Here is a 27495-nt window from a genome sequence, read left to right as displayed (position 1 = left end):
GTGCGAATATGTTTTCCTATCCTTGTCATCCTTGGATATTATCATTCTTTCTAATCTCTGCTAATCTGATAGGTGTTTGCATTTTTAAAAATGATTACTCAAGTTGAAAATCTTGTGTGTCATTTTCCAATTGATTTTTATAAAAATACCTTATATTTATGACATTAACCTGTCATCTTTCACATTATAAGTGTTTTTTCTTAGTTTATGACTCAGAGAGATATTTAAGAAAAACATCATTAAAAATAAATACCTTTTAAACTTAAATTTCCTCCATTTTCTAGTTAACTAGATAATGTAGTACAATTCATCCTTGTAAGAATAGTTTTACTTCAGGCTTTTATATTTCAGTCCTAGTTGGAAAGGGTAGCTGGCTATTAAGTACATTCCTTTTCTGCCTTCCTTAGGGCTTTAGGAGGTTCTATTTAAAGCTTCTGTCCTTACAAGCATTTTTTTTTTTACAATGGCATTCAGAGAGCCCCTGAGGTTCTGCATGGATATATATAAGGAGCCTCATATTCTAGATCAGAGCTTAGCCAACTTTTTCTGTAAAGGGCCAGAGAGTAAATATTTTAGGCTTGATGGTCTTTGTTGCAACTATGCAAAAGCAAGTCATAGAAGCAAATGAATGGGCATGGCTGAGTTCCAATAAAACTTTATTTATAGACACTTAAATTTGAATTTTGTGTGATTTTCACATTCCTTGAAATATTCTTCTTTGGTTTTTTAAAACCATTTAAAAATGTATAAACTATTCTCAGTGGGATGAACAGAAATAGGTAGCAAGCCAGATTTGGTCCATGGGCTATAGTTTGCTGGCCCCCAAGATAGAATGTCTAGAAACAGACCCCAAAAATATAGCCGATTAATTTTCAACAAAGGTGCAAGGAGAATTTAAGAAAGAAAGGGTAGTCTTTTTAGAAGTGGTACGGGCACCATTGGAAATCCATAAACAAAACAAAAACAAAAATACCTTAACCTAAACTTAACACATCCTACAAAAATTAACTCAGAATGGATTGAGTAGATCTACATGTGAAATAGTTCTACTAAAATGTAACATAGATCTACATGTAAAACCAAAACCACAGAATGTTATTTATGAAAACATTGGAGAAAGAGTTGTTAGACATGACACCAAAGGCACAGTCTTTGAAAGAAAATACTGCTAAATCGAACTTTGGCAAAATTAAGAACTCATTCTCTGCAATGCTACTGTTAAGAGAATATTGATTGGTCTGTTTTTCTTATAAGGCGATTTGAGACTAAATAATTGCCTGATAAGTAATTGCATGAATTTCAAGGACATTGGTTTTGTCCTCAGTCTTCCTGGGAATATTCTTTATAACATAAGACCACAGATCTCCTTTATCAGAGCCTTTTCCCCCAAGGTGGCAAACAGATGTAACCACACGCTACCAGTCAGGCTTGGGCTCAGCTGAGCAGCCTGAGGGCCTAGATTTGACCTGGGAATTGTATTTTTTCACTCATTGCACATGGCCTATAAGCCAAATTCACAGAGTAGAGAGAAAAAGACCCCCAAACAAATTTTTATGCCAAGGAATAAGTTTTCCTTTGAAAACTCAAATATAGATATGTCTGGTGAAGAATGGAAATGGAACGTAGGCATTTAGGAATTTATGAATAGTTGCTACAGCTGGCTTGGATGGATGATCTTGATGTTCATAATGGCCATGGGCATGCCCTTTACCTCATATTCCTTCCTGGTCCTTATCTGTGAAATGAAGATACTCCCTGGCCTTCATCCATAACAGCTTTCTTTGTTACCTCTTAGAGGTAGGGCAAGAGCTAAGAAAATCTCTTAAAACATAATATAAGCTGCTTTATAAATGTCAGTGTCTCTGGCAATGAAGCAAAATGATTTTTGATTATATCTACTACCCTTTTAATGGAAGAAAAACACGTGTCAAGATGGAGAATCAATACAGTTTTCTAAACATAAATGCAAATGAACACTCAGCTATAGGATGAACATCCTTGAGAGGTAGACTGTGTTACTAGCCACGTGCTTTGGATGAGCCAAAAGTATCATTAGAAACAGCTTTCCAGGGGCTCCTGGGTGGCTCAGAGGGTTAGGCCGCTGCCTTCAGCTCAGGTCATGATCCCAGGGTCCTGGGATCATGCCCCACATTGGGCTTTCTGCTCGGCAGGAAGCCTGCTTTCCTTCCTCTCTGCCTGCCTCTCTGCCTACTTGTGATCTCTGTCTGTCAAATAAATAAATAAAATCTTAAAAAAAAAAAAAAAGAAACAGCTTTCAAAATTTAGCATAAAACGGGCACCCGGGTGGCTCAATCAGTAAAGTGTCCGACTCTTGGTTTTGGCTCGGGTCATGATCTCAGGGTCCTGAGACTGAGCCTCCCGGCGGGGTCCGTGCTCATCAGGGAGTCTGCTTAAAGATTCTTTCCCTCTGCCCCTCCCCCTACCTGTGCATATGCATGCTCCCTCTCTTCCTCAAATAAATAACTCTTTTTAAAAAATTAGCATTAAATTGTCATCTCAATGTAAATGACTTAACAAGTAGAAAACGGAAAATTTCTATGGAAAAAGACTTGCATAATTTTGCATCCTTGATTATGTTTAAATAGACCCCCCAAAATGTAAAAGTGCTTCCTTAATGAGTTGCATTTTATGTATGACTTGTTCACGTGCCTTTATGTGTTAATGGCACATGTCATGCTTAAAGCCCAATCATAAGTACAAAGGAAAGGTCCTCTCTGCAAATAGCTCCTTTTCACATCATTACTAATTTTTGAAGTTGATTTATGAGAGTAGAAGTTCTTTCATTCTGATATTAGAAAAAAGGCTAAAAGCACAAGTATTTCCTGAAACTTAAGATTGTATAGCCTGCAAATAAAATAATGAACTCGGTAAGCTGTTCTTTTATATTTGTCTCTGCGCAACCTCAATGGCCATGCCCCACAATTCCAGGAGATGCCCAGTATAAATGGTGACCCTGGAGTTGGACCAGTATGGAAGTATCTTTTGGGTGCCGTTCTCTGAAGAAGCTTCAGATAGAAGCATCTTTTTCTAAGAGGGAAACGGGCTGTGAGTAATGAGGCCTCCGGGGCTTCCACTCCGGCTTGTCCGCGGTTAAAATCCCTTCAGGCCTCCCTCATCCCTGCCTGCTGCCTGCCTCTCATAATGTCTGTGGAAGTTCTGTTCTCTTTCCGGGGACCCGAGATTTGAGGTCAGCTTTTTGCTCAGTTCTTAGTGACATCTAGACTCAAAGTTTACTTCCGTGGCAAATCCTAACCCATGTGCTATAAGCGGGTTATGGGCATATAAGGTGGTGAGTCCCTCAGCTCTCCAGGTGGATGGAAAGGGCCTTAGGTAGCCCGAAACCCACTCTGGGTTGATGGCCTTCAACGGTGTTTGGCTTCCAGTGATATGTCATGAACATATTATCATTATATATGTGTGCCATTATCTGAAAAAAGTTGGATGGCACTGACTTACTGCATGTATTTAAATTTTCCATATAACGATGTTTAATACTGACTCTACTTTTCCTTAGGGAACATTCAACCTTCCCTGTTAGAGAAAGGTGCATACGACTAGCAGAGGAGACTCTAGGATAATTAAAAACTCTCTTACACCTTTTCATTTAGAAATTCTTTCTCTAGGACTTCTTTTGGGAATTAGACCTTGAAATAGCTCAGACTTTTAAAGATAGAGCTTCAAGTTCTATTAAACCTAGAAAAAAAATAAATTCTAATTAAAGAAACAGTCTTTTTAAGCAAACATAACTTCTGGTTATAGCCACGATGGAGTCAAAGGTGTGAGACTTACCCTCCTGCCAAAGACAACTTTTAAATTGGACAAAATACATGAACCCACTGTTTTTAGGCACTGGGTAATACACAGCGTGGGGATGTAATCCTTGAGAAAAGGATTTCACATCAACCCTGGCTTTCTTCTAAATTGCAGCAGAGCCCAGTGGAGCCCCAACAGAAAGCAGAAGACTCATCAGATAGAGGAAACAGGTTGTAATTCAGGGATGCCAAGGTGGCTGGACTTTTCAGGCCAATGAATTGCTGAGGAGCGAACTGTACAAAGGAAGAGCTCCAGAAAGCTATATATAGGAGTCCCTCGAGTCTTGCCCAATACTAAGCCATGCATCAACAGGGCAAGACTCCACCAGACCTGGAAGAAAATAAGCCTGGGGCATGGGTGGGCTGTGAGCTGAGGTAATATCCCAGAAGTCACCAGGGATGGGAGATGTTGGAGTTCCAGCCAAGCACGGTCGGAAAACTTTGCTGAATGCACCTAGCATCTTACTGGGAATCCAGAAGGGGCAGTCGAGGGAACAGTGCTCCCCTAACCTACCCTATAGCCTAACAAAGCTTTAAGCCACGCCTTGACAGGTCAAGCTGATCCATGAGCCACTTGCTTGCCGTTAACAAAACTCAATGCTCTTATAAGGAAGACCTCAAAATCCAGTCTCAACAGTGTAGCATGCACAGTTGTTGAAAATATACAATCACAAAGTATGTACAAAGAAGCAGGAAAATGTGAGGTACAGTGTGGGTGCCTTACAGACACGGAGGCATTTCTGCATACTTTTCAAGTATCCATCTGCACTTCCATTCATATCGGCATGACCGAGCGGAGCCTTGATTACTGCTCCTTGTGTTCTTCATCCACTTTCTCATTGCCAGTTATGTAATATGTACAGTGACAGAAGCAGAAGGTAATGTTGCAAAAGCCGCTAAGTTCTTGCCCAATAAAAAGTCAGGATTTTTTACAAGTTAGATAAACTCTTTCAGGTCATGAGCTCCCAGGGTCACGAAACCGTGAATGACTCCCTAAGCCTTGATGATCCTAGGATGTTGACATTTGGAATGTGACATTTTTTTTTCCTTTAATTTCTTTCATCAGTGTTTTTGTAGTTTTTGTGGTAGAGGTCTTTTACCTCCTTGGTTAAGTTTATTCCTAAGTATTTTATTATTTTTGGTATAACTGTGAGTGGGATTCTTCTCTTAATTTCTTTTTTTGGTACTTCATTGTTAGTGTATAGAAATGCAACAGATTTCTGTATATTGTGTCCTGCAGCCTTACTGAATTCATTTATCAGTTTGAGTAGTTTTTGGTGGAGTCTTCAGGGTTTTCCATATAGAGTCTCATGTCATCTGCAAATAGTGGAAGTTTGACTATGGCTAGGACCTCCACTATTGTGTTGAGTAGAAGTGGGGACAGTGGACATCCCTGTCTTGTTCCTGACCTTAGGGGAAAATGCTGTCAGGTTTTTCCCCACTAAGGATGGTGTTAGCTGTGGATTTTTCATATAAGGCCTTCATTATGATGAGGTATATTCCCTCTAGACCTATTTGTCAAGAGTTTTTATCATGAATGGATGTTGTACTTTGTCAGATGCTTTTTCTGCATCTGTTGAGGTGATTGTTTGGTTTTTAACCTTTCTCTTGTTAATGTGATGTAGCACATTGATTTGTGACTATCAAACCATCCTGGCAATCCAGGTATAAATCCCACTTAATCGTGGTGAATGATTTTTTAATGTACTGTTGGATTTGGTTTGTTGATATTTTGTTGAGCATTTTTTTTTAATTTTTATTTTATTTTTTCAGTATTTGAAGATTTATTGTTTGTGCACCACAGCCAGTGCTCCATGCAATCCATACCCTCCTTAATACCTACCACCAGGCTCACCCAACTCCCCACCTCCCTCCCCTCCAAAACCCCCAGTTTGTTTCTCAGAGTCCACAGCCTCTCGTGGCTCGTCTCCCCCTCCGATTTCCCTCAGCTCCCTTCTCCTCTCATTGTTGCATGTATGTTCATCAGGGATATTGGCCTATAGTTCTCTTTTTTTTGTAGTGTCTTACCTGGTTTTAGTGTCAAGGCAATGCTGGTCTGATAGAATGAATTTGGAAGTTTCCTTCCTCTTCTATTTTTTGGAATAGTTTGAGAAGAATAGATATTAACTCTGCTTTAAGTGTTTGGTAGAATTCCCCTGTGAGACCATCTGGTCCTGACTTTAGCTTGTTGGGAATTTTTTGATGACTGATTGAATTTCATTGCTGGTAATCAGTCTGTTCAAATTTTCTGTTTCTTCCTGATTCAGTTTTGGGAGGTTATGTCTCTGGGAATTTGTCCATTTCCTCTAGGTTGTCCAATTTGTTGGCTTATAATTTTTCATAATATTCTCTCATAGTTTTTTGTATTTCTATGGCATCAGTTGTTATTTCTTTTCCTTCATTTCCAGTTTTATTTATTCAAATGCTGTCTCTTTTTCTTGATGAGTCTGGCTAAAGATTTATCCCTTTTGTTTATCTTTTCAAATAACCAGCTCCTGGTTCCATCGATCTGTTCTATTGGTTTTTTTAGTCTGGAATGTGACATTTCCATGAGTGAATTCATCTCTGGGCTGTCTCCTTGGCTTCTCTCACGAACTGTGGTCTGCCAGGCACTTCTTCTGACATTGAGGTAGACAGTAGTCTTCTTTGTCCCCTCTTACCTCATAAACCATGATGTTGATAAGCCTGCTTTAATAACTGACTGACGGGGATGTTGGAAATTCTGAGCAGAAATCCCAGCCATGCAGAATAATTGCATCTCTTGGGGAGGTGTTAACAAGCAGAGGCAAAGCTGAGTGCTCCTGGGCTCTGGCTTCTATGGATCTTTCTCTCAAGGGCCCCCCTGAAGCTCCACGCGGAAGACGTTCATTAGTAAATATTAAACACTGCTTTCTCTATAGCTGGTGGGATGCTGAGGGTGTAAGACCTCTTCGGGACACTCTGAGGCTCACTTAACAGCCACACTGAAAGTGTTCAGCACTCAGTTTCTCCTGGAGCTATATCTCAGTCATCAGAGAAGGCCATGAAAAAGTTTTTTCAGCCATGCTGGGTAACTTCTGGGAAATTGGGAATTTCTGGGGAATGTGGGGACAGCTGACCACCAAGAGAAGTGACTGAGCAAAGTGCTTTTCTTTTCATTTGGACCAGCGGATGAAACCATTTTAATCTTTCCATTGTTTGGTTTGATATGTCCATTTGTAAGCTATGCATTCCCTTCTGAACTCGAATATTTGGTGCACTTACCATGTCTGAGAAAATGTGCCCTACATTTTGGAGGTACTTTTTAAGTTGTTTCCACAATTAGGGCGCCTGGGTGGCTCAGTGGGTTAAGCCTCTGCCTTCGGCTCAGGTCATGATCTCAGGGTCCTGGGATCGAGCCCCACATCGGGCTCTCTGCTCATTGGGGAGCCTGCTTCCCTCTCTTTCTATGCTTCCCTCTCAGCCTGCTTGTGATCTCTCTCTCTCTCTCTCTGTCAAATAAATAAATAAATAAAATGTTTTTTAAAAAAAGTTTTTTCCACAATTATAAACAAATAATTAATGTGGTACAGACCAACAGGTAAGCCAGATCATATAGATGAAGCTTTCTTTTTTTTTATGTGACTTTTTTTTTTTTAGTAATCTCTACACCCAACGTGGGGCTTGGACTCAAGACCCTGAGATCAAGAGTCAAATGCTCTACCCACTGAGCCAGCCAGGCCCCCTTAAATGAAGCTTTCTTGTGTAGCTAATCTATACCTGCCTCTTCCTCATTCAACTGAACCTCACTTCTGATGTTTGAAAATTGAGAGAAATAGATCCATAGTCTGGGGGAAGATTGGGCCATCCACCATTTCATCCGTTCAGACAACATTTATTCAGAACTGATATTTGCTAGGCAATGTTCTAGGTATTTGATGGCTGCAAAGGTTATAAAGATAAGATCCTTGTTTTCAAAAAACTTACCATTTTTGAGAATCTTGCTACTCAGAGTTGGTCCATGGACCAGCAGTATATGCATCACCCAGAAACCTGTTAGAAATGCTGAATCCCAGACCCGTTCTAGACCTGTTGAACCCAAATTAGCATTTTCACAAGATCCCCGAGTGGATAGTATGTGCATTAAAGTTTGAGAAGCCCTGTCCAAATCAGTGAATGTCAACCTGCATATTGGAAGGACCTGGAGAACCTCTAAAAAGTGCCAATTTCCTGTCCCACCCTCTAGAAATTGTGCTCGAATTGGTGTGGGGGGTAGCCCAGGCATTGGGAATTTTAAAAATTCCCCCGGTGATTCTAAATGTGTAGCTAACGTTGAGAAACCCTAAACTGTTAGGTTGCTTTGCATTCTCGACAAAAGGGAGTCCAGGACGAGGTTGTAGCTCATTGTTTTAACCAATTTACAAGTCAGGTGGCAAGTTTGTCTTTTCTCAACATCTGTAGTGCCAAGACTTAGATGCAGATACACCAGAGCTCACTAGTGACTTTTGGCCAACAAGTTGTCCATCAGGGAGCGGCCATGAGCCGGCCCTTGCTGTGGTAACGGTGGGAAGTACTCGAATACTTCAGCCACGTTCCGCAGGGGCTCCTGTGGCAGGATCAGGTGGACGAAGGCAGGACATTGGGGTGTGGGCAACTTCTCCCTCCTCAGATGTGCCCTGGGGCCTTGGTATCCCTCACCTCATCCTTCTTCCAAGTATGTCAGCTGCAGCCACTGATGGTTTCACCCAAGGCTGGTGACAAATGTGTGTGAGCTTAATTCAGAAGCTTTCATGGCCACATTGTCCCTCAGGTTCCCTGGGACCAGTCCGTAGAATTGCTGTAATGCTGATAACCACCAACGGTCATATCGCTCTTTACACCTCACCAAGATTTTCTTGTGTGTCAATAAACCGAGACCCAGAGTTTTTATAACTAGTGGAGCACTCCAGTCTCAGCTGGCCCTGGTTTGCTGTTTTTCCCCTCTCCCTGAGATCGCTCCGGTAACAGCAGAGCTAAGGCTCTGTTTATTCATTCCTTCAAAGGAAAAACATCATTTGTTTTTTATAAGGAAAATTGCATATTTTACTCAAATACCTGCCTGGTGATGAGGCATAGAGAAACCATTTTGGGAACTTGGTCATAGACGAGTGAACATTCTCTGTCAGAAATACTGATCTTTCCACACTCGAGGTTCTTGATAGAGTCCAGGTCTACATTCCTCTGCTTTCATGCCAGTAGAGCTTATTTCTAATCGTTGTTGTTCTGGAAACTTTCATCTACATGCTGACCTCTCACTCTTTCCCACTGCAAACTCCTGCCTCATTCAGAAGCCACCTCCTCGACTGCCTATACTGTCCTGTCCTCATCGTTGGAATCTCGTAGTCTGCTAGGGTGATCATCATCTTGGGCTGTATCTGTGGTACTGCTGTGATTATTGATAGTGTCCCAAGTTTGAAAAGACTGTAAACAGTCACCCTCACATTTTCCAGTATCTTGGCCGCACTGCCTCTCTCCTCACTGGTCGGCTGCTCTCTCATTGTCCTGCTTTCACGCGCCTCCCACCATCCTCCTTGGGGACATCCACTCCACCCTGCTGACGTTCTGGCCTCACAAATCACTGACCACCTGTCCCTCCATTCTGCTCCTGCCACTTGCGGATGCCATCTTGCCTCACACCTCATATCACTGTTCCGTAGAGTTGGGAGTCCCCTGGGAGTCAGGCACGGCCTCCATCCTAAGTGCCAGTTTTTGAGTGTTCTCTTCCAAGACCCCGACTTCCCTCTCTCTCTCTTTTCTTCCTTCATGCTCCACGATCCTGCCTTTGACCTTTCTCATTGCTTTGGCTCACCCCTCATTCCCTCTTCCAGCTACCTGGTTTTTCTCGGACCCTCTTGTTTTTAAATCCGACCGGGCACTCCTGCCGGTGTTTCTACTCCATAGTGATTCACTGTCCGCCTCTCACACTAGGCTCTGAGCTCTGGAACCCTGTTAAGGACTTTGTAATTTTCTCTTTCTTTTTGGAACTTGCTTATCTCATCCACGAGCCTTGTATTTGTCCTCTTAACCAATCAGAACGGTAAGACAGGTTGTGTTCTACCTTCACGCTTTCCCTGTGTTACCTTGAAGTACACAATGATTAGTACTGTTAATGTTTTCCTTAAGAAGCCAAGGAGAGATGAGCCATCCAAGCCATTCTCCACTGATGGGAAGTGTAATAAATATGTCCTATGCCCTATTTTGCCCTGTAAGCATATATGAGTTCTAAAGTTACTCTGGATATGCTTCTGCTTATTAAAAAAATTTTTTTAAAAGATTTTATTTATTTATTTGACAGAGAGAGATCACAAGTAGGCAGAGAGGCAGGCTGAGAGAGAGAGAGAGGAGAAAGCAGGCTCCCTGCTGAGCAGAGAGCCCGATGTGGGACTCGATCCCAGGACCCTGAGATCATGACCTGAGCCGAAGGCAGCGGCTTAACCCACTGAGCCACCCAGGCATCCCTAAAATTTTCTTCATTGTTTTTCTCACATGTGAAGGAAAAGCGCTCGTTACTATGATTCTTGGATTAGTGCTTGCAGAAGACTAAGGTGAGGCATGGATTTGCACCAGTTGGAAAGTTTGGAAGAAAGCTTTTGAAAAGAAATGTAGCACTAAACAATATTTGAGTGCCTTTTATGGATGTAATTCTGTATCAGATGCTCTGAAATGAATGTGCAGGCAAGTTCAGTCCGCATATAAGCAAACGTTCCACCCATGACAAGATTTAAGATGGTTTGAAAAGCTGTTAATGATTTTTTCCTCTTTGGTACCAGAACTCGTGGTTGATAAAGGTCATCCAAAGGGACCTTGTATAATATGGTGGGGGGGGGGGCTCTTTTGCGTAAATCTCTAAGCTCCCTGGACTTAGGATCATGTTCTTTGCTGGTTTCACGTCTGGTGCCAACAGAAGGAACTTGAAGATACTTTGCATTTCATGGATGTTTGTTGAAGTGAATATCATGAAATGCAAATTAACACAGTTGTGAGTGTTCAAGAAAAGAGAGAGCACTCATCATTATCACTTTCCTAAAGGTAAATTTCAAGCTGGGTTTGAGGAGAAGAGGACTTGTCCAGAAAAAGAGGAGAAAAAATGGTACCAAGCATTTCCTCAAAAGCAGAGCCATCTGGATTGAAAGATTTAATTTCTAAGGACTTAAAAGTAAAGGAATGTCACCCCCTACTCCTTGGCAAGATTTTCTGGTATAGTTGATGACAAGATCTTCTCAGAGCTGGAGGAACATCAGAAGCCATCGTACTTTGCCACCATCACAATCCCCGTTCATAGATACTTCTGTGGGGACTGATGCTAGATTGTTTAGGGAGTGATGTGACCTGAGCAGGACCAGAATACCTACCTGGGCTTCTCTTATCATTTTCCAAGAAAGATAAGCATTCCCCCATGTTGTCTTTTTTTTTTTTTTAAGATTTTATTTATTTATTTGACAGAGAGATCACAAGTAGGCAGAGAGGCAGGCAGAGAGAGAGAGAGGAGGAAGCAGGCTCCCCGCTGAGCAGAGAGCCCGACGTGGGACTCGATCCCAGGACCCTGAGATCATGACCTGAGCCGAAGGCAGCGGCTTAACCCACTGAGCCACCCAGGCGGCCCCCTCATGTTGTCTTTTGAACCTCAGTTTGTCCTGGGTAAATCTGAACTTGATGCTTCAAGTGTCTGTTTATCAGTGTTGGTCAGGACTAGAATTTACCATCCGTGATTAAGGATCCATTTCTAAAACCCACACCTCTTCTAAAGAGTTCATTTATCTTTGTAACAGATGGAGGGGAGAAGGGAGGTGGTGCTCATTCACTTCCTCACCTGAGGTGGACCTTTTCTTATATAAAATCATCATGAGTTAAGGACTCTGGAGTCTACTTTGTCCTGATAGCTGGAGATCACAGAACTCAGGGTTAGAAAAAGTCCTCATTGATTCCACAAATACTTATTATTATTGGACATTGTGCGGTGGGTTGGGGGCATAAATGGTCAAAAGCCAGATACGTTCCTCACCTTGCTAAAATGTATGATCTCACATACACTGTGGCCCTCGGGGGTCTACAGTGGGGCCCTAGGCCTACTGCACATCTGCAACTTGGGACCTTCTGGCCCCTTCCCCACCCCCACTGCCATTGCGGAAGACCATGAGTGTCTCTCCATGGGCCCTGAGCACGATCTCCTCCCTTTGTTGAGTGATGTTGCCGCGCTTCAGACGTGACTTTCAAAGTCCTACGTGTTACTAACATTTTCTGGAAAGCCTCTGCTGGTTCTTGGCTGTAGCAGGAATTGTTGGTCATAGTCTGAGAATTGGGTTTTTACTCAAGGTTGATACCCAAGAGCAGGGTGTGTACATTGTCCGCACACAGGGCAGGAAGAAGCACCCAAGTGAGTGGGTTTGCAGTAGGCCGGGCAAGTCTTGGACCGGGGGGCAGAAGTGGAGTTGGAGCCAGAGGTCAAATGTGAGATACAAAGTAGAGCAAAATAGAAATGGTTCTGTGGCCTGAGGTGGAAGGCCCAGGAGAACCACAAGGCTGTGCGGCTTGGGTCAGAAGCTTGGCACAGTCTCGCGCTCTCCCCGGCACCTCGCACGAAACAGGCGCTCAGAAAGCTTCTGACGAGGGAATGAACAGAGTAGGGTAGCACGTTTGAACCGGAAGAATGAGTAGATTTGTTCTTTCATTTAGTGAGCAAACATTGAGTTCTGTAAGGTGGGGGAAGGGCTTTTCCCAATGTCAGCGGTGCCCCATCACCACGGAGAGGAGAAGGTGAGGACAGGCGGTGTGTTCACAAGCTTGCCCAAAGTGTGATTCTTCTTATGCTTGCCTGACTGTCGCAAGGCCCCTTTTTAATTTCCACAAGATTTATGTCAGGCCAATCAGCGAGGACATTTGTGCATGTGATATTTCCTGAAGCCACGTTTGTGGCTAATGAAATAATTTTAAAGCTTCAGCAAAATTAAGACGAAGAAAATACATATTATCATCCCATGTTTAAAGAAAAGCGGATGGCACTGATGCAGGGCCTCTGACAGCAGCCCTGGGTTCTGAGTCCCAGCCCACTGCTCTGGCACACTTGTGCTTCTGTTCTCCCATCTGACTTTGGAGATTTGTGCTGACTTCATCTCAGTAACCACTGTTGCGCTATTAGTGGCCTCAAGGGAAGGGCCTCCCTCCATTCTCTCTAAAAGGGGTGTGGGACCAGGGCACCTGGGTGGCTCAGCCGGTTAAGTGTCTGCCTTCTGGATCTTGGAGTCCCAGGATCGAGCCCCACATGGGGCTTCCTGCTCAGCAGGGAGCCTGCTTCTCCCTGTGTCCCTCACCCTGCTTGTATTATCTCGTTCTCTCTGTCTGTCTCTCTCTTAAATAAATACAGTCTAGGACGCCTGGGTGGCTCAGTCATTAAGTGTCTGCCTTTGGCTCATTTCATGATCCTAGGGTCCTGGGATCAAGTTCTGCATCGGGCTCCCTGCTCCGTGGGGGGCCTGCTTCTCCCTCTCCCACTCCCCCTGCTTGTGCTCTCTCTCTCCCTGTATCTCTCTCTGTCTAATAAATAAATAAAATCTTATAAATATATACATATATACATACAATCTTTTAAAAAAATAAAATAAGGATGCCTGGATGGCTCAGATGGTTAAGCATCTGCCTTCAGCTCAGGTCATGATCCCAGGGTCCTGGGATGGAGCCCCGCATCGGGCTCCCTGCTCAGCGGGGAGCCTACTTCTCCCTCTCCCTCTTCTTCTCCTCCTGCTTGTACTCTTTCACTCTCTCTCCCTCAAATAAATAAATAAAATCTTTAAAATAAAATAAAAGGGGTGTGGGACCTCTGCAGAGGGTGCTTGCCCCATTTCTCACTCTGTTCTCCCGTTTCCTAGGACTGCATCGATGTGGGCTGGTGGGAAGGAGAGCTCAACGGCAGACGAGGAGTGTTCCCTGATAACTTCGTGAAGCTGCTTCCACCTGACTTTGAAAAGGAGGGCAATGTAAGTCTTCCTGGCCTTGAGGTCAGCGCTCCACATGCCGTCAGCATGTGGCTCCCATGATGGGTCTTGGGAATACCAGGGGAGGGAATTTAGTGGGCCACTGAAGAGCCCTGGCATTTTAGTTCAGTGGACCAGCTTTTGGAGCCCTCTGCCTTTCGGTAGGCTGGGCACAAGTGTGAACGCATTCATTACCTTCCCCTAGCCTCAGTTTCCTCATCTGACAACTGATCACGGTGATCCTTATTCTGGTGTTGCTGCACGAATAAACAAGATAGTGTGTGTAAAGCCCTGGGTGTGATGCCTGGAACATATAAGCACCCAAGTGGCAAGAACTCTCGGGCACTCCGTTTGGTAAGCGGACTGCCTCCCTCCTGTGCGGGATGTCCTCGGAGGGGTGGGGAGTGGCCCAGGGCTGGCCGGGCAGGTGGCTGCAAAAAGCATGCTGTGACGCAGAGGATGCAGAGCAAGGCCACCCATGTTCTTACACTGTGTGTACACATGTGGCCTTGTATACACGCATTTGTCCATACGTGTGTTTGCCTACACCTCTGATCGGTTTTCTCTTTGTGGGGCTCCGTTTTCCAATGCTGTGGTTTCAGTGAGCCAGCCCGTCTTTGCCTCACTCCAGGTGTACTGTCTCTCTGATGAGGATGAAGCAAGAAATTTTGGAAAAGTTAGAAGCACATTGTAGCATAAGGGGCAGCAATTGGTCTTTCCCATTCTGCTCTGCACTTCAGGGCTGTTGGCTCAGGCTTTGCTTGACTTCTCCTTGCCTTTCTGGACTGGTTCCTGTTTATGCCTGCTGGGACACTGCTACTGGACCATGAACCTAGCCTTGACCCATGACCATTCCAATAGAGCTGGAGTTTATGAAGGATAGCTACACATTGGTGGATTTGTTGCTAAGGATACTGAACAGCATCGATGGTGTACGTACTGCTTTGATGAACGAATGTGTTGATTCAAGAAGCTGTGGTGTTGGGACCCACCAAGGTCATGCCCTGCCGATCCTCAGATTGGTTTGAAGCCTAGGGCCACCCCTTAGGCTTTAGGATAGCTTGCTTTACTGTATTGTTCAGCGGAAGAGTGTTCTGCTCCACACGTGTTATTCTCTCTTGGAACTGAGTTTGGGGTTCAGAGAATCTGGATTCTGCTTCCTAGTGTTTTCTATATCCCTGACTCTTAGTGCTGGTCCACGGGCCACACTGTACATTACCTGGAGCTTCTTGGAAATACTCGGGCCCCACCTGCGACCTGGGCTTCACAACCGGCATGTAACAAGACCCTCTGGCGAACCGTTTCCACATTACAGCTTGGGATGCTGCTATAGAAGCAGGTGTCTGTCTGAGTGATGACAGCTCCACCCTCCAGTTCCTGACTATATCGGAGGAGGGGAATAAATTCCTGGAACAGAGAAGGGTTCTCCATTCAAGAAAAAATTTCCAGCAAACAAAATTGCTCAAGCCATTTTTATTGGCAGGTCAAGGTGTGGTGGGTTATCAGTGGACAGAATCCACCCCCGAGAAAAACAGATGCCAACGTTTAGTACCGACGGGATAGTAAACATTTTGAAGCAAGAGGACACAGGCGTGAGGTGTGGCAGCCGCGTAGAGAGTAGAGTGCCCATGACTCCAGGCCACAGCGTCAGCTGGACCTGGGCCTGACCGTGGCCCTGTCACTTACTTGTTCTGTTCAAGGTCACCTCCGCGGGATGTGTCTGAGCCTCAGTATCTTCATCTACAAAACTGTGAGAAGAAGCGTACCTACCTTGCTGAACTGTTGAGAAAATAGGAATTCGTTAGCCCGGCACCTGGTGCTTGGTAAAGGCCCCACACAGGTCAACTCTTGCCGTCTTTTTAATTACTGTTTGCACGAGTGTGGGAAGGCCTCCGCAGAAACTGGGCCATAATGATAGACGTCGGACTCTGGTTCATCTTGTTTCAGCCAGTCAAATCAACACAGTTATCCTGACGTCTTTAGGAGCTCCCCTGGGATTCCAAATGCATCTGAGAACTTTGAGGCTAGCCTTCAAAAAGAAATCTAGTATTTTAAAAAATACATTTGTAGAGACAGGCGAACACAGAATGGCATAATATTCATGTTGCTTCTCATGTTTTCTCACGATCTGCTGCCTGGCAGTTATGTTTTATGTTTATTTCTTCATCCACCGTGTGCGTATTGGGTCCATCAGCTAGCCGCCGTGCTGGCTGATGAGAAGGGAAGAGTGCATGCAGCTGCTGCCCTCGTGGGCTTAGCGTCAGGCAGCAGGTCTGATGTTCGGAGCCATAGAGACCTGCAGCCCCAGCCACTGGCAAGACTAGATGACATGTGCTGAAACCGGTGGCAGGTTTCCAAAAGGACACTGAGGGTGAATCTCTTCCAGGGAGTGGAGGGGAGAGGGCCGTCCAGACTGCCCGTCTGACCCTTCTCACCAATCTTTGCAAGCCTGGTAAAAAGTATTCACGTCCTGAAGCATTCAGATGCCAAGACCTTCCTGGTGACTCCTTTCCCTGTGGCCAAGAAATCGTAGTAAGCATGCTGTCCTGCTGGCCGTTTGCCACCTTGCTGGTTCTGTGGGAGATACTGTGATTTTGAAGGCTGAGGTAAAATGTGGATAATTCTTTTAATAGATGGGCCAAGTCTTTGGTCGCCTCTACTGTGGCCCCTTGGTTTCTAGTTCCTAGTCATATTTTAGTGGGGTAGTAATGGCACCAGGTGAGAGTGATTCCATGGCATACCCTTCTAGAAGCTCTGCTCTGTTACATAAGATATTAAGGGAAGGCTTCCACCGAGAGAGTGGAGTTGTCAGTGAGGAGTGGACTCAGCTTGCTCGTTGAGGTGTGCACGCTCTTTGGGGGCCCTGTAGGCATCTCGCCAACCTGGGCAAGCAGCCACCATCTCTTTGATAGGTCTCTTAACCACATCCCTAAGAAGATGATGACTCGGCTGAGGGAAACAATAGTCAAACCTGTCAGACAAAGTAATACCCACAGCTGAGGAGTGGTTGTATAATGTGACATTCAGCTTTTAGAACATGTGAAGCATTACATCCTTTTCATCCCCCCCCCCACCTCAGCCCACAAAACCAGCCAACCAGCTTTGCACCGGCCGCTCTAGCAGCCTTTATCGCGGCGCGCAGAGGATTGGTGAGCCGGTGACAGCGTGGCGGGAGCTGGGGCTGTTGTTTGCTGAGTTGGCTGTGTGAAGATGATTAGAATCATTAGCACAAATGCACTGTGTGAATGACAGAGTCTGCCACCGGTTTCAGCACATGTCATCTAGTCTTGCCAGTGGCTGGGGCTGCAGCCGTTCACCCAGAAAAGAGGACGGGCTGGGGTGATGAGGGTAGACAGCAGCAAAGAGCATTTATGCGGCAGCAGACCTCTTGAATCAGTAGGTGTCACCAAAGCATTCTGAGGAGGCTGGCTCTTTTCTGCTGCGGCTCGGTTCGGACTCAGGTGGTTACCACAGAGCCTTCTGGAATTTCCTGGAGGGCTTTGGTTCAGAGTTCCCGGCAGATTCTCTCTCATTAGGTGACAAACGCTTTGGGGCTTTCTTTCAAGATGTTCCCGGGGAGGGGGGAGAGCACCCATTGGTCTCTTGGTGCATATTTTAGAGCAATTATATAAGCTATTTATGAGAGAACCTAGATTTGATGGCTGGCTATTTATTTTGAGACTTGACAGTAAAATTGAATATCAAAATGGAAAGATTAAATATTCTGAGAGCTCCAGTGAAGTGGTGCACATGCTCTGTCATCATTATGGAAGGAAAATGGGCAACTTGAACTCTCAAGAACAGCAGAAAACTCACCGTCATTGAAAAAAAAATAGAATAGATATCCTGAACAATAATGTTCCTGAACGATTGCTTTTTAAGAAAAAGTCTCAAGCTCTAGAGCCACGAAGAGAAACTGTTCAAATCACCAGAAGAGAACGTTACTGTTCTAGGGTCCATTGACATGAAGGACCCTTCTGAGTTTGAGGACCATGTCAAGAACCAGCCTGTTGCCCAGGTTCCCCCAGTGAATGTTCTACAGCAGAGGATCTGCCTCTCAGGTACACAGAAACCTTCCCTCAAAAATTTCTAAAGATGCCTGTGGCTGCGATGCAGGCTCACCTTTGCCAACTCGCAGAGACTTACCCAGCGAGCAGACTGCCAGCTTACTAATTGCAACAAGAACTGAAATGTCAGCCAGTCTGGAACACATGGGTCTGCCTGCCCAGGGCGTTCGCTCCCTGCGGGCCGGGTTTTTTAGAAGCCAGATTTCACAGGAAACCACATTTATTTGGTGCTTTCTGCAAGAGTTGGTGGCCCTCACCACGGGTCCTGCAGGTCTAGCTGGAGGCCCCCTTATGCACCAGAGGGTGGGGCGCACCCGGGGAGCTGTGTGTTGAACTCAGCTCATCCCAGAGGCTGCTGGCGAGCACATGGCACCCCAGGCCTCACCAACTTTCCACAGCTCTCAAGGTTCACAGCTGACCGGACCCTTCCTATTCATTGTCCATCTCCAGACACGCTGTGCAATCCAGTATGTTCCCCACTTTCTCAGTTATGGTCAAGTACCGACCTTAAGATCGCTCAGCAGTTTTGTCCAGACTTTCACAGGAAAGGAAGACTTGTTGGATTCCCACAATGGCTAGTCCACTGGAGGGGGATTTTGCCAGTGTAGCTGTGACTACATTCTGTTTACCACCTTCCTAGGAGGCCCCTTACCTTAGCCCCCATCGTCTGACAACCCAGTTTATAAAACCGACTCAACCCAAATTTTATCTGTTCCTAGCCATGTCCTTCAGCCTTTTGAGAACCAGTACTTCTAGTTTCTAAAGATGTCCAATGAATTATTTCCCCCAAATGGTCTTTCAAAGAGAAACAAATATGTGCTTCCAATTATCACCATTGTGAAAAAAAAATTCACCTACAACCTTGTCTACAAACATGTAGTTTTCTGGGTAATTTCACCTGCAGAGATGGGGACCATGAAGGCACTAATGTCACCCAAGCATAACCTAATGGTGGAGCCCTAACTGAGCTTCCCCAGAGTAGCCTGGATGGCCCCCTTCTCCCTTCTCTGCTGGTACTTACAGCCTGTACTCGCTCAGTTGAGCCCCTCATTCAGTTGTACCCTTGCCTGGCGTGCTTCTCTGTCACTGCTCTGCCCGAGCGGTCATCTCTTTGAAGGCAGAGCCTGTGTCCCAAGCTTCTCCTCCATGGGGCCCAGAAGTATGTGTCTTAGTTCTGCTGGAACAGAATACCATAGACTGGGTGGTTTATAAACAATAGGGCTTTATTTCTCACAATCCGGATGCTGAGAAGTCTAAGGTCAAGGTGCCAGCAGAAGTAACATCTAGTGAGGGTCCACTTCCTGGTTCATAGATGACTGTCTTCTCGCTGTGCCCACACATGGCAGAAGAGGTAGGGGAGCTCTCTGGGGTCTCTTCTGTAAGGACACTGATCCCGTCTTTCAGGGTGCCACCCTCATGACCCGGTCACCCCCTTAAATGCAACACCTCAACATACCCCACATTGAGGATTAGGTTTCCCTACAGGAATTTGGGGTCCATTCAGTGGACAAACATTCAGCCCATAGCAGCATACAGGGTTGGCTCTCAGGATTGGCTTGTCATTTGGTGACCACGTGTACCTTCCCTTCCTTCGACCCCTCCCCTCCCACTTAACTGCTCTCTCCTGTGCTAGCCTGAAAGAGGAAGAGGGGGGGGCAGGGAGAAGCCAGGTCCCTTGTCAGACTCCTCCTCCCAGACATAGTGGAACTCGGGTCTTTCTATCTGGATGTGAGGTCTGGGCATGGAGTTGAGGCTTCACTTTTGCAGTGGGCGGAGGGAGCAGAGGCATGAGCCAAGGGGGTAAAGTGTGAGAGCATCTTGGGGAGAAGCCAAATATCCAAGCCTGCATGATTCCCCAATAGGCTAGCATTCTAGATGGGCCCAGCCAAGAGGGAGACCAGGGATGCAGGCCACCGGGCCGAAGGTTAAGTTAAGAGAGGAAACTCAAGAGAGACCCTGCTGAGAGCAGGTTTTTGTGGTGGCCCCTGGGGACCTCCTATGCTAGGGACTCTGTAGAGTGCAGAGGGGCCCTTGCTGTAATCATGGGGAACCAACGAGCAGAATGGAGGCCTTTGTGTGTTTCTAGAGCTGTGAGGGATATCCTGGTCAGGAACTGTCCATTTTTGTTCCCTTTCCAGCTTCACACAGACACCTCTAGAGAACTTAGAGTACCTGGAGGAGGGTTTCCCAAGGCTGAAAAATCAAGCCAAGGTTTGCTTCCCTCTAGCAAAGTGCCCCCCTCAAGGTTACCTGGCCGTCAGGAGTGCGCTCCTCTGATTATTCTCAACAAACCACATGTGTGGGGCCAGAACTCTGAAGGCAAGAGGCCCAGTGGCAAATCAGAATTCCTGCCAGGGAGGCCGGTTGAGCCAGCTGATGAGCTCTTTGCCTGGGACTGGCCAGGCTTGCCAAACAAAGGGCAGAGTCAGCTCGGAAATCCATCAGCAGGAAGTAAGACTTGCCTTCCTGCTGTCTTCACTCCAGAACATTCAGATCTATTTCCTTCCTGGTAATAATGGTAAGAAATCAGATCTAGTTAACATATCCTTTGAAGGATGGTGTTTGCTTAGTGTCCAAGCCAACGGCTCGACATTGACAGACGCACACACAGGCACACACACGCCTGTACACCCTGTGTATGGGAAGACCGCAGAACGCATTCTACTCTCCTAGAAATCAGAAAATGTTGGCTCATTGATTTTGTTAGGAACATTTTCATGCTGACTCTTAATGAATTGCCACAGTCTGGACATTGAGGGATAGGAGTTCTGGGCTCTCTTTGGCTCCTGCCCAGTGATTGGCCCAGCCCCTCTGGGTCTCAGTCTCCCCAGTGTAGAGGGGACCCTGTGATCGTTCATAGCTCTAATATCCTCTGTCTCTAGCATTGATTTACAAATCGAGAAGGCTGAAGCCATCTGAATTTGGATCAGGAGTGTTATATTTCCTCTATGGAGGGAGGGATAAAGAGAAGAAATAGAACAAGTGCCTCTAAAAATTCATGACTTAAAATACTCGCTTGGGTTGTAAGGGTGTTTCTGACTGCACACCTGTGGCACCGGCTAATGCCAGTCAACTCGGCAGAGCACGCGCTGGGCTACTGCTTAACCTGGAGGTGCCCTCCATGCTATTTCCTTCTTCCGGTCACAGTCGGACATTTTGGGGAAAACCGACTAAGCGACGTGCTTACGTCTTCTGATTTAAGAATCATGAATGCCTGTGCTGAAGTCTTTCCTGTCACGTTTTGCTACAGATTTTCCCAGCCTGCCTTCTCAGTTCTCACTGCCTCGTCTTCCTGTTGCGTTTAAAGAGGAAAATCCTTGTAGGCTCCTGTGCAGTCATCTGTTAATCACTTGGGGGACAGTCTGGAGCTGCCTCTGAACCCAGGCCCCAGTTTTTGTTTAGAATTCCCTTCAAAGACCTCTTCTTTGAAAACATGGCATCATTTTTCCTCTAAGGAGGCAGGAAGGCTAAGTCTGACGGCATCATCGAGTGAAGTCAGTCAAAGAAAAAAAAAAACAAAACAAGAAACGCAGGACAGCCTGTAAACCCGTTCCGCTCATAAGCACAGCTGGCCCACAGCCAGCGCAGATCAAACCTGGTGGGTACAAGGCACACGGTCATAGACTGTGCCCTCCTTTCAGAACTGGCCCCACTTGCCTTCACTACCGCCAGGGCTCCTCGCGACCCCTCACACCCCTGCCTCCGCCACTGTCAGGCCCACACTTGCCATGACCACGCTTGTCACACTCAGTCTCTTAGCCTAACACTTCCTGTCCTCTCTCTTGGTGCCACTCTGCCCTGCCCCGGTCACATTCTGTGTGTCTGCTCCATGTCCAATCTTACAACACTGAGGGATTTTTTTTTTCTTTGCACAGTAATCTTGGAAAACATGATGACTTGTAATTGTCTTTTTTTTTTTTTTTTTTTTTTTTAATTTGGGGTCCTGTGGTTTGAGGCAAGGTCGCTGGGGTAACAGCCTCGGCAAGAGGAGGCTCATGTGAAATTGGTTATAAAATGTTTCAAAGGAACAGGAAGTGAGCAAAACATTCACAGGGTAGGCATCACTGGGGGTTGGCCAGGAAGAAGTAGGCCGCAGGGCTCTGTCTGTGAATCAGAACTTACTCTGATCCTGGGGTAAAGGAAGGTTAGTTGGCAGAGTTTCAACAATAACTTCATTAGGTAAACACACATCTGTCCCCAGCTAATTTAGACAAGGATAGAAAAGGGAGGCAGAAGAAGGAGGAGGCTGGAGTGGAGAGCTAGAAGGGGCTGGCAGATGGGAAAGGGCCTTCCGCCAGCGAGACGGCCTGTGCGCAGGGGGAGGGGGCCCTTAGAGCATTTTTTCCATCTCTTTTTTAGAATGACGTTAGCCAGTACTCATATAGGCAGCACCGAAACATATTAAGAAGGAAACACACACACACACATGCCCATAATCCTATACTAGTCAGGTATCACGCTATAAATTGGTTCCTTTACAGTCTTTTTCTCTTTCTGTATATTTTGTAACGTAGTTGATCTGAGCTCATATTGTAGCTGTAGCATAGCATAATACCCACATAATACCCAACTTTCACATGATACAGTTCCCTGTGCTTTTGTGTATACCGCGTGTCGTATATGGCCGTGTTGTGGGCTGTCTTGTGGATGCCCTCTGGCAAGGCGGGTCCTTTGCAGTGGCTCAGAGCAGACCTGTGGGTCAGACAGCACAGGGCTGGGCTCCCAGCCCCCATGCTATTTAATAGCATGGTGACTTGGGAAGTGGCTTCATCTCTTTAAGCCTCAATCACTTCATCTGCAAAACAGGCATACTAAAATCACTACTTAAAGTCTTGTCATGGAGATTCAGCAGGGCAGTGCTTACTGACTCCCTGTGCGTGTGAAACTACCTCCTCTCAAGAGGGAGGTAATACCATTGCCATTTTCCATATGAGAAGCTTTAGCTAGGTCAGTCCACCTGCCCCGTGTCCATGGCTGAGACTTGAAGAATGACTTGAAACCCCACCTCTCGGCCACCACGCTGCACTACTTCCTCCAGGTAATGGCCACATCAGCCAGCTACTGAAGAGCAGAGGTGACATGTCACAGAATCCAGAGCCTTCCTGTTGTGATGCCTCCTGAGAAAGTTCTTCACAAGTCTCCTATTCTCAGGGTTTTACTCGAAATCATTTCCTTCTTTGTGCTAGTACCATAGCAGGCCCCGGTGGGCCCCAGAGGGTAGGGGCTGGGGACTGCACGGTGCTTTGGCTGGTCCTTGTGGTGATGTCAGAGTGGTATGGTTTCAGAGTGCAGGACAGATTCTCTAGAGCTGTTGAAAAAGTCACTGGTGTGTAAGGCCCAGAGAGGGTTGGGAGAAGTATCAGCGGCAACATGGATTCAATTCTCAAATCCTCTGATTTCTATCTTTCCTTAATGACTTTGATATTGAGATGGTTTTCTCCTCGCCTCTGGCTCTCCTCTCCAAGTATGGTGTCCAAGAGTTGTGCCCTGGCTGGATTCTTGGTCCCTGAATCACTTGCCAAGTGCAGCCTGACCCTCTTCCTCCTACAGTCAATCCTGGGTGAGCAAGGAGAGGCCCTGGAACCGGTTCGGGGCGATGCCACCGACTGCTTCACTGCCTCGTCACCTACAGAGTGACAGGTTGTGAGAGAAGAACAGAAAAAAAGCTCCATTCCACTTTCCAGGGTACACCTGGTCTGGGGGGGCAGCTCACAAGTGGCCTGCCAGCCTTGGGGTCAGAAGGGCTGAAGGTTTAGAACCCACTGACTCCCAGCCACAGCAGCCCCTTGGCCTGCTTTTGGTGAAGGTTCCCTGTCCAGAGCAGATCTGATTTCGTGCTGTCCCAGTGACTCTCTGGAATCACTTGGTTATTCAGCAGATTAAATCTTAATTGCAAATGTGGTTTCGGTGTAGGAGTACCATTGTGCTTGCTGGTTGCAGGCCATTTTTGCTGAGCCGTGCTTTTCCAGAAGGCTGTTACAAATTTAGAAAGGGGGAAATGGTATTTCATTTGTCCATCAAAGTTTTGTTTTGCAGACTGAATTTATTTTAGTGTTGGTTTGAAGGTGCCAAAACCTGACATCCCCAGAGAGAGATTTGCTCAATTTTTTGGAGAACTCCTCTGGACTGTCCAAACTACATCTAGAAAACAATGTCTTCGATCCTTATGTGACAGGCCAACAATCTCATTGGCTTGCCAACAAACTCATGTGTTATCATTTTTGACTCATTTTTCAGAGACCCAAGAAGCCGCCTCCTCCGTCCGCTCCTGTCATCAAGCAAGGGGCAGGTAATGTGCTTCCCTTCTGGACACAGTGCGTGACTTTCTATGTGTATTTACAGCACCCTCGGGAGAGCTCAAGGTTCTTAGATTCAAATGCCACGGATCACCAAATTGGGAACTTACCACTTGGTCTCAGCAGGCAGATTTTAAATCTGTTGCTGCTTCTCCTAAAAATTAAACATACCATTAAAATGTATCCCTGGTACAGCAAAAAAAAAAAAAAAAAAAAAAATCTAGCCTCCCAAGTGAATGACCAGAAAGACTTTGCTTTGGAGTAAACCAGTTTTCTTACACTGTTGTATTTTTTTTTTAATTTCTCATCAACTGCTTTTGAGGAAAGAAGAACTGAATTATCCTGCTTTGCCCGGGCCCACCTCATCTCGAGAGTCAGCTTAGGGAGGATTGCTTCCACAGGTCATAGCCTCACCATGCATGTACAGTGGGGCTAAATTTTTAACAAACAAACAAAAAAAAAAGCATGGTTAACCAAAATTTGTACTTACTTCACATACCCCCCCCCAACTAAAAAAAATGTTCTTCTGGCAATAAATATCTTTCCTCATGAGACTTTTTTCATCTTAAAAAGAGTCCAGTTCACTTTTTCTGTGTAGTTCAGACATGAAGGTTGAATAACATAGGAAGACATGACATGATTGGACGTTTGGTAACTCATTGCGCACAGGGTTCTCATACATAGAAAAGATCATTCGTATTTCCCCATTGAACTCTCCTTTATAATTGTTAAGAACTAATTATGGGGAGAAATTCCTCCATGAATAACTAGTTAAGTAGCATTTTAAAAAATTAACAACTTAAACAGAAGAAGACTAGGGGTATTTTTAGTTCCACACATTAATAACTGTGATATTTCTATAGCATTTAAAGTATGAATAAATTTCCGGGTTGGTTTATTCTCAAATTTATTAATGAGTGATTTTTTTAAGGCCTTTTGGCCCACTGAGTTTGGGGGGGGTAATCAGCTTGACCCCAAATTCCTTTACCATTCCCTTTAGGATAGTTGAGAATTAATGAGCTTCTGCCCTGAAATGAGGTGTTAATTACGCCTCTTGCCCCGCCCCCCCCACATCGTAGTTTGCATTGAGCAGTTTAATTTTGCCACCTAGTGGTTCACACCGGATCAATATTTTGTTGTGCTGAAATTAAAACTGGCTCTTGTTTTGCTTTTCTCTGGCAACCCTTTTCCTTGAGGCTTTGGTGATGGATTATAGACCAAGGAGATAAGTTGAGTGGCCCAAGGCTCAAGGAGCCTAGAATGTAACTAGGATTGGGTTCTTCATGGCAGTAGGATTGTCAGTTCCTCCTGTATCCCTAGGAATAACAAACATCTTCGTTACCATTAGAAGCCTAGACTGTAGCACAGTAGGCAAATTCTTTCTCTTTTAAAGCAGTTTTATGTAAGGTTATGCTGGATCTCTGTGGGCAAAGCAAGATGGCATTTAATTTTCCTAGATTCCTACTGCTCATCTCTTTTTTTAATAACTTTTATGATGTTATAGTTTTTGATGTAGAATTCCATGATTCATTGTTTGTGTATAATACCCAGTGCTCCATGCAATCCTTGCCCTCCTTAATTTATCCTGCTGAATGATCCTGGGCATTGCTTTGTGACAGGGAGGTAGATATTTATATTTTCCTTATCATCAGCTTTCCTCGTATTTGATTATTTGACCAAAAAACCCAAAAAAGTATGGAATTGACAGAAATTAGATACAGTGTTTAATTTGTAATGAGTCATTAAGGAGATTTCGGTAAAGTGTGTTCAGTGGATTTTTTTTTTTTTTCAGTTCCTTTGGCTTCTGATACTGTGTCATTGAGATTTTAGTTCCAGGTACTCATCAATAGGGATGGGCAGTAAGGAATTCACCGAGCACTCAAGCAAGTCTCTAAGTCTGAGAACTTGTGATTGGTTTTATGCTTTAGCTGTTTTGCAAATGTACTTATGCACCTGAGGCCACGGGCCCTGCTGAGGACCCCAGGTGAGGGAGCAGCTGCAGTCGGCAGAGCCCTGCAGGTATATTTGGGAAAATGTCATATGTAACATTTAAGGGATTCAGGCACAGATATACTAGACTGAAGGACAACCACAGATCTCTGCACATCCCTCTACTTAAGAATAGGCTCTCGTTATTATGGCTGCATAACAAACCACCCCAAATATGGTGGCAGAAAACAACGGTCCTCTTATGCCCATGGCTTCTGGGATCAGGAATTTGAACAGGGTCTGGCCAAGATATCTTGTCTCTCCGCTCCTTGATATTTGGGACAATATCATTTTTGATATTTGATATTTGGTATTTGGGATAGCTGGGAACGCTGGGCCAGCGGAAGCTGGAGGACCCACTTTGGAGATGGCTGCTTTGCTGTCAAGTCTGGCTGCCCTTGACAGGAATGGCTGGAGGGCTGGGCTCAGTGGGGGCATGTGGAGACCATGTCTACACATGGCTTCTTCAGCGGGCCTTAGGTTTGTGGACTTCTCACATGGACATTCAGTGTTCTAGCAAATAAAGCTTAAGTGACACAGTCTTTTATGACACAGCCTTGGAAATTATATGGTATCATGTTGGCCCCTGGTTGAAGCAGTCACAAGCCTACCCACATTCCAGACAGGGGACACAGACCTCACCTCTTAATGGGCAGGGTAGCAAACAATGTGAGGCTACAACATAGGATCCAGATCCCTGTGAAATTTCTTTTTATTTGTAGAGCAATCGCCAGTGACCCATTATTTGCATATTTTGATGATTGACTTGCCTATACATATTTTCCACCCACACCCAGTGATTTCCTGTGACTGTTTTGATGTCTCAGGAAGTCAGATTTAAATATCAGAAAATAGTAATGGCATCCTTGTAAATTAAGGACATATAGGCAGGCAAACTTAATGACATAGGCCAGAAATGGCTTCTGCTGTTTTCTAAGCGGCTTATATTTGCCAGGTAGCACCAGCGCTCAGCTTAGGGGGAGAAAAGTCTATTGACTTTGCTGTACCTGATAAATATTTAAAATGCTGGTGTGTCTAATAAATGGATAGAGAAAACATGTTCTGATCACTGTTATCCTTTCCCCCTTAGGTACCACTGAGAGAAAACATGAAATTAAAAAGATACCTCCTGAGAGACCAGAAACGCTTCCAAACAGAACAGATGAGAAAGGTATGAAATCAAGTCTTCACTGGTACTGCTCGAACAGCCGGAGACAAAGCCGTCGGTCAGGGGCTAGTCCAGATTACCCACAGAGTTTGTTTGTAGGGGAGAATATGGTGATTATGGTTTTATTTTGGTTGCTTTTAAATATCCCATTTCTAAGGAAATCGGAGAGAGGGTTAT

The 27495-nt window shown here is 45.2% G+C and overlaps 1 protein-coding gene across 7 annotated transcripts in view; it reads left to right on the top strand.

Annotated features, from left to right (window-relative positions):
• Positions 1–27495, top strand: part of SH3KBP1 (SH3 domain containing kinase binding protein 1) — a 339463-nt gene that overhangs the window by 263171 nt on the left and 48797 nt on the right. For all 7 annotated transcript variants that reach the window (XM_059158548.1, XM_059158547.1, XM_059158544.1 and 4 more), the window contains 3 exons: positions 13694–13801; positions 24103–24154; positions 27241–27321. In XM_059158548.1, coding sequence (XP_059014531.1) covers positions 13694–13801; positions 24103–24154; positions 27241–27321 — 241 coding nt within the window. The remainder of the gene's footprint in view (positions 1–13693; positions 13802–24102; positions 24155–27240; positions 27322–27495) is intronic.

The sequence above is a fragment of the Mustela lutreola genome, chromosome X, assembly GCF_030435805.1.
Source record: "Mustela lutreola isolate mMusLut2 chromosome X, mMusLut2.pri, whole genome shotgun sequence".
NCBI lineage: Eukaryota > Metazoa > Chordata > Mammalia > Carnivora > Mustelidae > Mustela > Mustela lutreola.
The sequence above is the reverse complement of the archived record's forward strand: the minus strand, read 5'-3'. Positions and strand labels throughout refer to the sequence as shown.